This window comes from Microsporum canis, genomic scaffold (genome assembly GCF_000151145.1).
Source record: "Microsporum canis CBS 113480 supercont1.1 genomic scaffold, whole genome shotgun sequence".
Classification (NCBI taxonomy): Eukaryota; Fungi; Ascomycota; class Eurotiomycetes; order Onygenales; family Arthrodermataceae; genus Microsporum; species Microsporum canis.
The window spans coordinates 3,166,370-3,178,432 of record NW_003299169.1 but is presented as its reverse complement, the minus strand read 5'-3'; the positions used below and the strand labels follow the sequence as shown (position 1 = coordinate 3,178,432).

Sequence of the window (12,063 nt, the reverse complement as noted above, 5' to 3'; positions counted from 1 at the left end):
CAGGGAAAAAGAGTAGTAAGGAAGGAGATACTCTGGCTCTCCATTTCTTCATAGTATTCCCTCGAGTCATTTGTGTTGGTATAAAAGGTCGATTCTGGGTGTTTTCCCATTTTCTTTCGCTCCAGAAGGGGCAGAATTGAGTGAACTAGCAGGCAACATGAGGGGATATAGGCAACTAGGTATAGAAACACACACAAGTCCTCGTTTATCGCTGCCCTCTTTAATACTCAGTCCAAGGTAGAGGAGAAGAAGCTGGGTGGTTTGATGAATGGCAGCTTGCTGATTCCTGGCTCACAAATTAAAAGAAAACATAATTAAAGGGAGCAAAAATGAAAAAAGAAAAGAAAAAGGGGAATAGAGGGGGAAATGAGGTAGGAAAATAAGAGAGTTTAAAAAGAAAACAGACGGAACTGTACTCGTGTTGTTTGAGAGTAAAGTTGCATGATCACCGAATGTTATGTTGGCAAAAAAGGTAAACTCTCCCTGGACATGCTGCTATCCTGATTCTCAGATGGAGAGAGGGTAGGAACAACAAAGTGGTAGAGTAAATCTCATATAACCAGACAGAAATCGTCATGATGCACATATTGCTGGTAGGGTACAGACCACCCTCGCCCACGTCAACAAGGGGTGAGGATCAATAGTCAGGGACACATTGCGTTCACGCATTCTTAATCTCGATTGTCAAAAGTCCTGTCCGCCTGGGCGACTGTTGGAGATGAAAAATGGCATGCTTTAAAGAGAATCGACCGGGGAAGGGGGGCTCTCTACAAAAGCCTACACTTGGACTTTTTCGTCTTCTCTTTAGATAGCAAGGCCGCACGGGTGGCTGACTCGAAAACCTCACGGACACCTTCGTTTGTTCGGGCGGAACATTCCAGATACTTATATGCGCCAATCTTCTTGCGGATCTCCTCACCCTATAATATATGTTAGAAGTTGGCGATACTCGTAAAAAAAAAGGATGAAATACAGCCTACCTGTTCTGGGGTTACTGGCTTCTGGGAAGTCTTGTGCAGCTCCTCAATGGTTCGTTGGTCGTGTCGAAGATCCTTCTTGCAACCAACGAGGATGATAGGATGGCCAGAGCAGAAATGAAGGACCTCAGAGATCCACTATTTTTAAAGAATCTATTAGTATTCAGACAAACACCATTTTACGTCAGCGATTCCAGCTTCTTACCTTCTCTTGAACGTTGTCGAGTGAGTCGGGGGAGTCGATGGCGAAGCAGATCAGGATGACGTGGGAGTCTGGGTATGAGAGTGGGCGAAGACGGTCATAATCTTCCTGTCCAGCAGTATCCCATAGGGCGAGTTCAACGTGCTTTCCATCGACCTCGACATCGGCGACATAGTTCTCAAAAACAGTTGGGACATAGACCTTTGGAGAAAGTGTCAGCCAAGATATTGATATGTAATAGTCAAGGCCCGAAACGCTCGAAGGCAGCAGATCGGCGGTGGCAGATAATGAGAGGACTAACCTCGGGGAAAGTGCCCTTGGAGAAAACGCTGCAGGGGGGGGTACAAATCAGCATGGGTGCTTCCAAGCAAACGAGCAAACATGGTACCAGAGAGTAAGATCTGGCTCCAGGCAAAAGGGGTTTCTTTTTCACTCACATCAATAAACAGGTCTTTCCGCAGGCACCATCACCAACGATGACGAGTTTACGGCGGATCTCAGCCATCTATAAAGATAACAACCCAAGAAGGGTTCATTCTTATCAGTTTCTGAAGCAAGCTCAAAAGATAACAGGCAGACAGGGTAGGGAATATCGATGACGGAAGCAGGGGAAAAAAACCCCCCAAATAAAGCGGCAGGATTAGACCAAGAGACAGAACTCAGACTCTGGTGGCAAAGAAAGATGCTGGAGCAGAAGGAGGGAGGTATTGCAGGCAGTTACATACGATTTTCAAGGAGCAAGTGACTGGAAGAAGCTGGCAACAAGGGGAGAAGCAGAGAGTAGCAAAGAGAGCAGCAAGGCGTAAAGGGTTCGAGGCGAGAGCAGAACCTAGAGATGGAGAGGTATAATGAGAGCCTTACTGGAGCTTCTTCTTCTTTGTGCTTGGTGATATAAGATGTGGTTGTATGGGATGGAGAAGATGAGATGGTCGAAGGGGAAGAAGAACTGGAGGTTGTTTTAACGGGAGGTTGTTAAGCGTGCACAACTTGTCGCTGGTTTTTGGCTCTAGCCCGCTTTGGGTTATTTTGCATCCTTTGGGCGAATCAAAGTGGGGCCTCAAACACTTATTGGCCGGCTTAGTCACGATCTTATATACACGCACCCAGACATCTATATCCACTACACAGATGGCGGGTGCGTGGGGATAAAGTGGGATTACGTCGTCGTGCGTGGCTGCAGACTCAGCCTTACTCGCCTTTATTATCGTGTACATTCACTTTTACGAATATATACATTGTAAGGATATATTAGTTACTTATGGGGAAGTCAAGGGTAGATGTCATCACCCTCCTGTACCAGATAAGAGCTGAAGGTCACGCCATCATCGGCTAGCTTCAGTCACCGTTGGCCTAACATCTCACAGACTTCCCCCTCCAACCAGTTGACAGCCGTGAGACTGTTGGAGAATTCCATGATCTTCTGCCTTGCTGCGACCTTGCTAGAAAGTAAAAGCTGCGCCGGAGAGAAAAGGGACTTAGGCTGATTATTATTGAAGTTTGAGGCTGCAAATTTGATCGAGAAAACATCCTCAGTCACATGTGTTGAAAAAAAAAAAATCAGCAACCCGGTCTAGCGAGGTTCACTGTCCAGCTCAGACAACTAGGTCGAAGCTCGTCTTCTTAGCTCTCTTTTCTCCCAGAAAGCTTGCTATGTGTACTCCGCAGCGGAAAGAAGAACATCCTCCCTCTTAGCGTAGATGTCAAATGTCATCCCATCTCGTACCGTCAATCACTGCCCTGCTAGCCAAGCAGCCACAGGCTAACTTGACAACCAGTTTGGTGGCGGTGTCCTCGGTCGATTGTGGCTTGAAACGATGAAACCTCCACATTCTACCCCTTATCAGAACTTCCGTAGCCAATCATCCACCATTCATGAGAGTCAGTGTTTGAGGTGCCCCATTATTTAATTGGGTCTCTGCGGACGTTGAGGCTGGGACCATATATCTTGTCTGTCTTGCTATTACGACAGCTCACCTTCATTAATGCGACGGCTGTGATATTTTCGACAAGTTGAGAGGGGACTTGCCTCTCGCGCCTTCAACTCTTCTTGACCAACAGGGATTAAAAGCAATTGCACAGCCACACAGCCACACGGTTCAAGCGTTGTCTTTTCTGAGACACTTCTTTGTCGTTCAATAGCGTCTTGACTGACGCGTCTAGCTAGAAGACGGGAGAGATAACATCCCACAGCACGGAGTATTAAAGGGGTGCTTTAGTTATCCGTACTACTTGGAGCAGTCAGAATTCAATGAGTAAACAAGCTTAATGCCGGTTTCATTGCTTCGCTTCTTCTCTGCGAATAGAGCTAATCAGTAAATATGCTCGGAGTACCTAAGATATCACTGCGGTTAAAATGGAGAGACATCTGAATAAAAAGAAGAGTTACATTGTTCTCCAAACTCACTAGATTCATATTTTAGGGTCAAACTTCTTTGTCTATCTCGATATCAAGCGCTGTGCTTCCATATGTCGTCGTTAAACCGCTTCCTTGGGAGAAAGGTAGCGCCAAGATATATTTATATTACATAAGCTGGCCAAAAAATTGCAAACATGGAAGAAATTTGGACTTCAACTTGGAGGGTTTCCGACGAAAGACGTATTGCGGCCACCAGATACCAATGGAGAAAGTTCTACGGCGAGCTGCTCTCGCGAGCAACCAGGCTAAGCGGAAGGCAAAGGTTGTCCTTGAAAAAGACCGCCGCAACAAACTTCGGGGTGACCTGAAAGAGAAGTTTGCCTATAATCGAAGTCTGCTGGATGAAGCAATTGAGGAGCGAAAGAATCGTCGAGAGGACTGGTTGAAAGGACCGCTTGCCCCTCGAAGGAATATTGGTGAGCGCGATATACTCTACGGAACCATCTCGACAAATCGTCTGCGATTGCCTAAGGTCCCGGAGTCAAAGAGGGTGAAATATGTGACTTTGGCCCCTGGTGATCGTGTGTGCATGGTTAGAGGGAGAGACAAGGGCAAGATCGGTAAGGTTCTTCAGGTGGATGAAGAATCTCAGAGTGTTACTGTTGAAGGAGTGAATATGGTAATATATACTTATTTTCCCGGCCCCTGCTTCCTTTTCACTCTTTGCTAATTATATCCTTTCTCCAGTTTGATGTGGAATTCCCTTCGTTTGCATTAGCTGGAGACAATGATAAGCGTCCATACCGTCCATACCCTGTCCCAAATTCCTTTGATGACGTCCGACTTGTCGTCCCTCTCCAAGACCCCGTCACCAACACCGTCAAGGACGTTGTTGTCAAACATGCCTATGGAGCTGGTCCCTTCCTCGACCGCCCATATGGCTCAACCACCCCACGACACACTCGATACATCTCTGGATTAGACATTGAGATTCCCTGGCCCGAAACCGAGGAACCAGACTTCAAGGATCACCCAATTGACACTCTCCAAATCGAAGTAGAAGACAAAACATACATTCCATCCCTTCAGACCTACCCAATGCCTAGCACAGTGATTGATGAGCTAAGGAACAAATACTCCAAGTTCCGCACCAAGCATGACCCTGAATATATTGCAAAGAAGGAAGAAGAGGCTGCGTTTGAAGAGTGGTCGAAGCAGAGGACGCTCTTGACTCCCAAAACCGAGTACCTGACGAAGAAGACCGAGGAGAGGCGGCTGCAGAGAGAACAGGAGAAAGATGAGAACGGCAACTTCATATTGTCTGACGAGACTGTTAATTTTATTGAGAAGTTTATGGCAAAGAAGCAGGGTCAACGCAAGACAAATGTTGCGTAGTTGACCTGAAACCTGTCGGTCTTTTTCCTTTGAACACCTTTAACAAGGTCCATTGGGATTGTATATTTTGTCAAGCTGTATTAGAATTTTATGTGTACGATATTTTGAAATGGCGCGTTTATCCTGTCGTCACTTCTGGTACCAGCACCGGGCCAATTCTCCCAAGCGCGCTTCACGGTTATAATTGCCTGCCGAAGATTGTAGAACGTTAGCCCTTGCTATATACAACACCTTCTTTTAGTTGTAATAACATCAAAATTCCACCCAGGTGCTATCCGTTTTACTCAAAGCACTCCATCAACAAGTGTTACGAGCCACAGTTCGTTTGTCTGCTCGGCCGCAGAAAACCTTTTACCAACTTTCTTGAACATTTCACCTACTTCAACTTTTAAACCCAACCACCACCACACTAGGGAATCACATAATTGTGTACAGACAATATGGGGTTCATCACAGTGAACGAGGGGGCCATAAGCAGGGCGTTTAAGGAGAATCGCGTCTTGCAAGAACGCATCTACGAAGCTATCTGTGAGTGTTGAGCTTTTTTCTTCTCTAGGACGCGCGGGGAGTTGCAAATAAAACGCGAAACCAAAGCCATCTTCCCTATCAAGATGTGAGATGACAGAAAAGTACACTCTATACCTGAATGCCTGGCTAACTATGCTGATTTACCGATACCTCAGCCGAGTACCCCCAATGCGTTGGCCTGTTTGAAGACATCGCAAAGTTCATCTGCGCAGAACGGGAAGCTCACGAGAACAGGTTTCATAACTTCAACAGTATAGCACCTCCCACTGAGAGACTGCAGCAACAGCACATTAATCCCCTCGAAGGGCCGGCTCCTAAGAAAAGGAAAGTTGCCAATGGGCACGCTGGGCCTGTTGCTCCTGGGACCATGGGGGAAGCAGACACTGCGTTGATTGCCGGTCTACAGGCAGAAGCAGAGCTACAGCTATACGTTCAGGATCTTTCATTTACGATTCCACAGAGAAAGAAACTCAGACTAGAGTTTACACAAGAGCTGAGAGGCGGGAATGAATATATTAGAGCTAGAAACCAGGCCTCTGGTGAGGTTGAATTTGGCGTACCAGTTGCAAAAATCCGTGAGTTCTGATTGCCATTCCTGACCCTTTTGGCCTTGTATTTGTTTATTCTTACAAATTTACATCTAGAACATGTTCTCTGCCTCCCAGTCCCCGAGAAAGCGCAACGACAGTTCAATTTTTGCATCATACCTGAATATAAAGATGGAATCACTAGTGCTCCTGACGGAATGATTACGTTTGAGCCTATGGTCTGGACGGTGCCTGATGCACCTCCCCGAAGTGCATATTTGGGGTCTGGTACTCCGGTAGTGGAAAGTGCCAGCCTAGCGGAGACGTATCAGACTTACTTCCAGAGCGTCCTAAATGGAAAGCTGAAGCATGTCAAGGTGTCATGCCCTGACGAGAAGGAGTTTGTGAGTGCGACACCTGAGGCCCATCGAAAGTCTGAGAAGGCGTATCACGTCAAGGCCTTCCGAGGCAGTAAAGAAGGTACGTTCTATTCTTCCCCCAGTGCAGCTCTCTCACACAAGTTGGCCATTTCTAACCGGACCTGTCTGATCTGAACAGGGTATCTCTTCTTCCTGGCCACGGGTATCTTTTTCGGTTTCAAGAAGCCCGTCATATTCATTGCCTTTGAAAATGTGGAATCAATCTCATATACGGCTGTGCTTCAACGCACGTTCAACTTGAACATAACCACCCGCTCTGCCATGAAACCAGACGAAGTCCAAGAATTGGAGTTCTCGATGATCGACCAGACTGATTACCCCGGCATTGACGCATACATCAAGAAACACGGCCTACAGGACGCAAGTCTGGCCGAGGAGCGCCGTGCAAAGAGGCTTAACATCAATGCCCCTAGGGGTGGAGAAGGAGGGGATGATGAAAATGGAAAGAATGACGGCAACGCTCCCCAGGCAGAGGAAGAGGAATCCGAGTTACAGAAAGCCCAGAGGGAGCTGGAGAGTCGACAGGCGGACCAGGAGGATGAGGAGGAAGATGACTATGACCCCGGAAGTGATGGAGAGAGCGAAGGTAGCGGCTCGAGTAGTGAGGAGGAGGAAGACGACAATGCTCAGGGGGACGATGCTGGTGCCGATGTGGACATGGGTAACGAGTGAGGAGGGTAGACGTTGCCAATTTTCAACGTTTGGAAACTCCCATGCTGGAACATGAGGGAGCTTAACACTGCCGCGTTATTATTTACTTGTTTACTCAGTACCTTGCCAACCCTATTCTCTTATTGTTATAACTATGTAGTTTGTCGGGGTTGCTTGCTGTATGTTGGACCATCTTCTTATCGCTTTTTTTTTAACCATCAGCTGTTTCATCAACATGTTATAGACCTGAATGTGTAAATCTTTACTGCCTAACAAGCATGATCCCACCACGGAAATTGATAACATCGTGTACAGGTTTGGAGACTTAACACAACCTTTTAGTCATGTACTTTCATTATATACTACGATTAATAGCGAATCCACACAGTTATATGCCGGATAGCTCGCGACTCGAGCCACTTACATCTGCTCGGCTGGATGCTCAGGTTTCGTGCATTTTGAGATAGATGAAGGAGAAGTGAAAAAACCACGATTAGGCGAAGAGTTCCTAGGGTTGCCCCTGATAGGGGCATCGCCTATCTAATATGCGACGGAGTACCCATCAGCTCCGCTATAATATACAACGTTAAATATGTTTTATTCAACAGTTCTTGCCGCTCGTTGAACGAAGCTTTCGTCGCCACATCTTGAACCACAGATGAACCCCCTTGCTCACCTATAACGGTGATCTTATTTTCTTCTACAATACTCAGTAACGCTTCCAACGACCAGTGATTTAACTACCATCATCCCTGGTTAACGGGCCTTAGTGCAAAGGATACGGATGACTTTGATAACATGGATATCTCGCTAGTTGCTTCGTCAGAAAGGGAGCTCACGGGACTATCTAATATCTCTCCAACACAGTTTGGTGTCGGTCGGCGTTAGTAGCCATTCATGGTAGCCTACGGTCGAATACTACCTGCGAAACTGCGGTCACGCCTAGTTGTAGGTCTTCCACTATACCTTTCAACGAAGGCATTTGAATCCCATCTAGCCATCTGCAGGGGCTGGGCATTGCTAGAAAGAGCGTCTTTAACTCATCTTGATGCAACAGATACGCCCTCTCAGGAATTATCTCAGGCAGTTATCAAGAGTGAGGGTGTTGAAACCTAGGAAATCCAATAGATCAGATGTAGCTAGAGGAGGATTGTTGTGCCCGAAAGCACAGTGGTGATATCAAGTCTCCTGGGAGGATTTGCCGCATAGTTGCCTTTAATTTCTCTAGGGGCCGAGCTCACACTGCGTAACAAACCCCACATAATGAATGATCATACTATATAATCACTCATCATATCAGGTGAATCAGGAGGGCTTACTGACGGCCAAAAGTGCAGTATTTCATAACATATCAGAGATATCCCAAAACGGGATAGAAGATTCTGTCATTATACTTGTTAGGCTCGAGGGCGACCACCAGCTCGAGAACCGTAGCTTTCACAGTAATGTCATCTTAAAAGGCATCAGGGATCCCTTCGCAGTTCACCCATATGAAATTAATCTCCATAAAACCCCCAATTTAGTGGTGCTATCGATGACCGGTTTCTCGCCGTAAACATGGTTTCTTTCCCTGGGTAAAACTGCAAGGCACGGAGATCGGTTGAACAAGCGTGGGTTTGGCTTGGTCAAGATCCAGATACTCCTCCAGTTGGTAGCTGCAGATCAGCAATGTGGGAATCTAGGGCGGGAGTAAAGTGGTATGCTTGTTTCGGTATATTAACGGTGGTAATGTACCATAGCAGGTGTTGGAGTGGTAATATAAACTACCCTAGGATGGTTATTCAAGCTGCAAGACCGAACAGGAACAACCTGGAGAGACGGAAGTTGGTAAAAGTACCAGTGGTTGAATAAAAAAAGGGCCCAACATTTTAGGCATAATTATTCATTAGTGTGAAGTGACTGATTGAAAAAGAGTCCCCACTGCAACTTACCTTGGTTTGATGTTATAGTGCAGTCATAAAAATTCAGTATTGAAATGCCAACTGGGAAGCACAAAAAAATATCGGATCTACTAGGTACGACATGGTAGATGCATACCAGGCAATGCTTGGTAACCAAACCTATGAAGTGATAGAGTGAGCTTTCGCAGCTCTCACGCTCTTAAAATATCCAACCGACAGGCGCTATATATAGAATGATCACCGACAAGGGTAAGGTCTTTTTGTTCCTGGGGAAATGAAGAAAACGAGAGAACCAGTGATGTTTTTATAAGGAGTAACCTTTTATGGTGGCCGTTAACAAGCCGAGGGCCACGGCAGGGATAGTGAAAAGAGAATCCGAATCCCTCAAACACACCAAAAAAAAAAAGGGTTCTTCCATGACATGCATACGATGGACGATGGAGTCATCCCGTATATATATGTATCAGAGGCAATGGAGTTATGTGTGTTGCCCTTTCGCGACGGAGTATCGAAAACTCCTGCCATTGATCGCTTTCTCTTTCTCGAAGGGCCAGCGGTCACCGTCTTGGCGCGCCGGCGTTTATAGCCAACCTTGGGATTATCTGCACTCCGGACAAAGTCAGGCGACGGTCGAGCTAGAGGATGAGGAGGAACGAGGGCAACGGAGGACAAGGAGGTGGGCGTTCAGGCGCAGAGCCTGTCACAACCCCTGCATGCGTCTTTCTTGCGTATCAGGGTGTGAACTGCTGCCATGGCTGTGCAGGTTGTAGTATTCTATACTCGACATCTTCTCTCTTCTCATTCTGTTTCTCTTCTCCTTTTTTCTGTTCATCTTCTTCTACTTGTCTTTTTTTTTTCTATGTTTTCTTGAATGTAGGGGGGGAAAAAAAAAGGGAGAAAAGAGTTTCCTGTTTCGGCAGCGCCCGTGACTGACCCGCTTTCTGACCAATCAGACATAGAATACATTACCAAGAGGCGCAGATACAGTAGTGATACAAAAATACAAGGGCCAAAAGGGTGTAAACAGGGGCGGGAAGGAGGGAATGTGCGTGTACTGCGTGTATTCCAAATACGACCCTCTCTCTTCTCTCTCTCTCTTCCTTTCTCCGGCTTCTTCTTGCTTTTCGGGTTGGGGGAAAAGAAAGGGAAAGCCTTCTTCTTCCTCTTCTTCTTCTTCTTCTTCTCCTCCTCCTCCTCTTTCTTCCACTTCTCCAAACCGAGTGAAGCTGAAGCCGGACGTGGATGGTCCTTCGTCGTGACCTCGTCTCACTCCTTGCTTACTCTCTCCCTCTCTCTCACTCTTCTCTCTTCTCTCTCCTGTCTCTCTCCCTGACCAGATTCTCCTCCCCTCGTCGTTTACTCCTCCTTGACCTGCTACAGGCGATAGACTTGCCCTCAGTCCTTTGATTCACTTCCTCTACTTGGGTCTCTTAGAAAGGGTAGCCTGTACGGAGTAGTATATCGACGCTCTCTTTGACGACTCGCCTACTCTCTCCCTTCTCGCCTAGTCGTTCCCCTAAAAACAACTCCCGACCCTCGACGTTGAGACACGCCGCTCCCCACAGTATTCGCATAATATACCCGCCAGATCGTTGAGCCTTGTAGCTGTGCCTGTACCGTTTTGCCTGTCATGTCTTCTAACAGCTCATCAAACGTCGTGGGTGTGCATTACCGGGTTGGGAAGAAGATTGGCGAAGGGTCTTTTGGCGTCATCTTCGAAGGAACAAATCTTCTAAACAACCAGCAGGTTGCAATCAAGTTTGTACGTACTCCTCTCTCTCGCTCTCTCCCTCCCTCTCTCCCGTTCCCTTTTTTTATCATTACTCTTTTCTTCGATTGGGTCGAGATCGAGTAGAAATCTCTTACACCTCGCCACTCTAGGAACCCCGGAAGAGCGATGCTCCACAACTTCGAGATGAATACCGGACATATAAGATACTTGTCGGGTGCCGTGAGTTGACCCTCCCTGTCCGTACATACATGGGGAACGTCTTGTTGACCCTGATGTTTTAGCCGGTATTCCCAATGTCTACTACTTCGGCCAAGAAGGCCTACACAACATCCTTGTCATTGACTTGCTCGGACCCAGTTTGGAGGACCTGTTCGATCACTGTAACCGAAGATTCTCCATAAAGACGGTCGTCATGGTTGCAAAGCAGATGGTAAGCCATACCGTCATCACAACCACCAACGCAAAACTAACGATTCTCTAGCTTTCGCGAGTACAAACTATCCATGAGAAGAACCTCATCTATCGGGATATTAAACCAGACAACTTCTTGATTGGTCGACCCAACTCAAAAGCCGGCAATGTTATACACGTCGTTGATTTTGGAATGGCTAAACAGTACCGAGACCCCAAGACCAAACAGCACATCCCATACCGAGAGAGAAAGTCGCTATCGGGCACTGCTCGATACATGAGTATCAATACCCATCTCGGGAGAGAACAGTCGCGTCGTGACGACCTCGAAGCTCTCGGCCACGTATTCATGTATTTCCTACGTGGTGGTCTGCCATGGCAAGGCCTCAAGGCTGCCACTAACAAGCAGAAGTACGAAAAGATCGGAGAGAAGAAACAAACCACTGTCATCAAGGATCTATGTGAAGGATTCCCTGGTACGTACTTTTGCTTGTGCTTTGTGCTTCATAGAAGAATAAACTAACAACACCATTACAGAGGAGTTTACCAAATATCTTACCTATGTCCGAAACCTCGGATTCGAGGACACACCCGACTATGATTACCTACGTGACCTCTTCACCCAAGCTCTCAAGAGCACAGGTGACGTAGAAGATGGAGAATATGACTGGATGAAGCTAAACGGAGGAAAGGGTTGGGAGGCTGCAAAGCCATACTCTTCCCACCACCACTTGCACGGCGCCAATGCTCTGCCTAATACCTCCGCCCGTGACCTTCATGGTTCTGCAGCCCCCCGAGCATCCCATCGGCCTGGTGTCACCGCTGACCGTTTAAACGCCGCGCAGCCCCCGCCCCCTTCTCTGCAAGCCGGAGTTGGGAAAGCGCGAGAGCGGCCAACGCCTCAGCGTGCCGCAAGTCAAACGTCAAACGGAGTGGCGGGGGG

General features: G+C 47.2%; 4 protein-coding genes across 4 annotated transcripts in view; 3 read left to right on the top strand and 1 right to left on the bottom strand.

Moving 5' to 3' along the window:
* Positions 1-745: 745 nt before the first annotated feature.
* MCYG_01160 (GTP-binding protein rho1) lies at positions 746-1,821 on the bottom strand (the record flags this gene model as incomplete). Its single annotated transcript, XM_002851010.1, has 5 exons — positions 746-920; positions 981-1,115; positions 1,183-1,380; positions 1,481-1,508; positions 1,617-1,821. 5 exons carry the CDS (start codon positions 1,682-1,684, stop codon positions 768-770), a joined length of 582 nt encoding a protein of 193 aa, XP_002851056.1.
* A 1,941-nt stretch (positions 1,822-3,762) lies between these two features.
* MCYG_01159 (KOW domain-containing protein domain-containing protein) lies at positions 3,763-4,930 on the top strand (the record flags this gene model as incomplete). The annotated part of the gene is made up of 2 exons (XM_002851009.1): positions 3,763-4,214; positions 4,283-4,930. 2 exons carry the CDS (start codon positions 3,798-3,800, stop codon positions 4,928-4,930), a joined length of 1,065 nt encoding a protein of 354 aa, XP_002851055.1.
* A 440-nt stretch (positions 4,931-5,370) lies between these two features.
* MCYG_01158 (meiotically up-regulated gene 183 protein) lies at positions 5,371-7,097 on the top strand (the record flags this gene model as incomplete). Its single annotated transcript, XM_002851008.1, has 4 exons — positions 5,371-5,458; positions 5,614-6,033; positions 6,124-6,465; positions 6,544-7,097. The coding sequence occupies 4 exons, from the start codon at positions 5,371-5,373 to the stop codon at positions 7,095-7,097; spliced, it is 1,404 nt and encodes a 467-aa protein (XP_002851054.1).
* Positions 7,098-10,607: 3,510 nt separating this feature from the next.
* Positions 10,608-12,063, top strand: part of MCYG_01157 (casein kinase I) — a gene marked incomplete at both ends in the record, with an annotated part of 2,287 nt that continues 831 nt past the window's right edge. The window contains 5 exons of the mRNA XM_002851007.1: positions 10,608-10,739; positions 10,859-10,928; positions 10,991-11,139; positions 11,191-11,596; positions 11,658-12,035. Of these exons, the coding sequence (XP_002851053.1) occupies positions 10,608-10,739; positions 10,859-10,928; positions 10,991-11,139; positions 11,191-11,596; positions 11,658-12,035 (1,135 nt within the window). The remainder of the gene's footprint in view (positions 10,740-10,858; positions 10,929-10,990; positions 11,140-11,190; positions 11,597-11,657; positions 12,036-12,063) is intronic.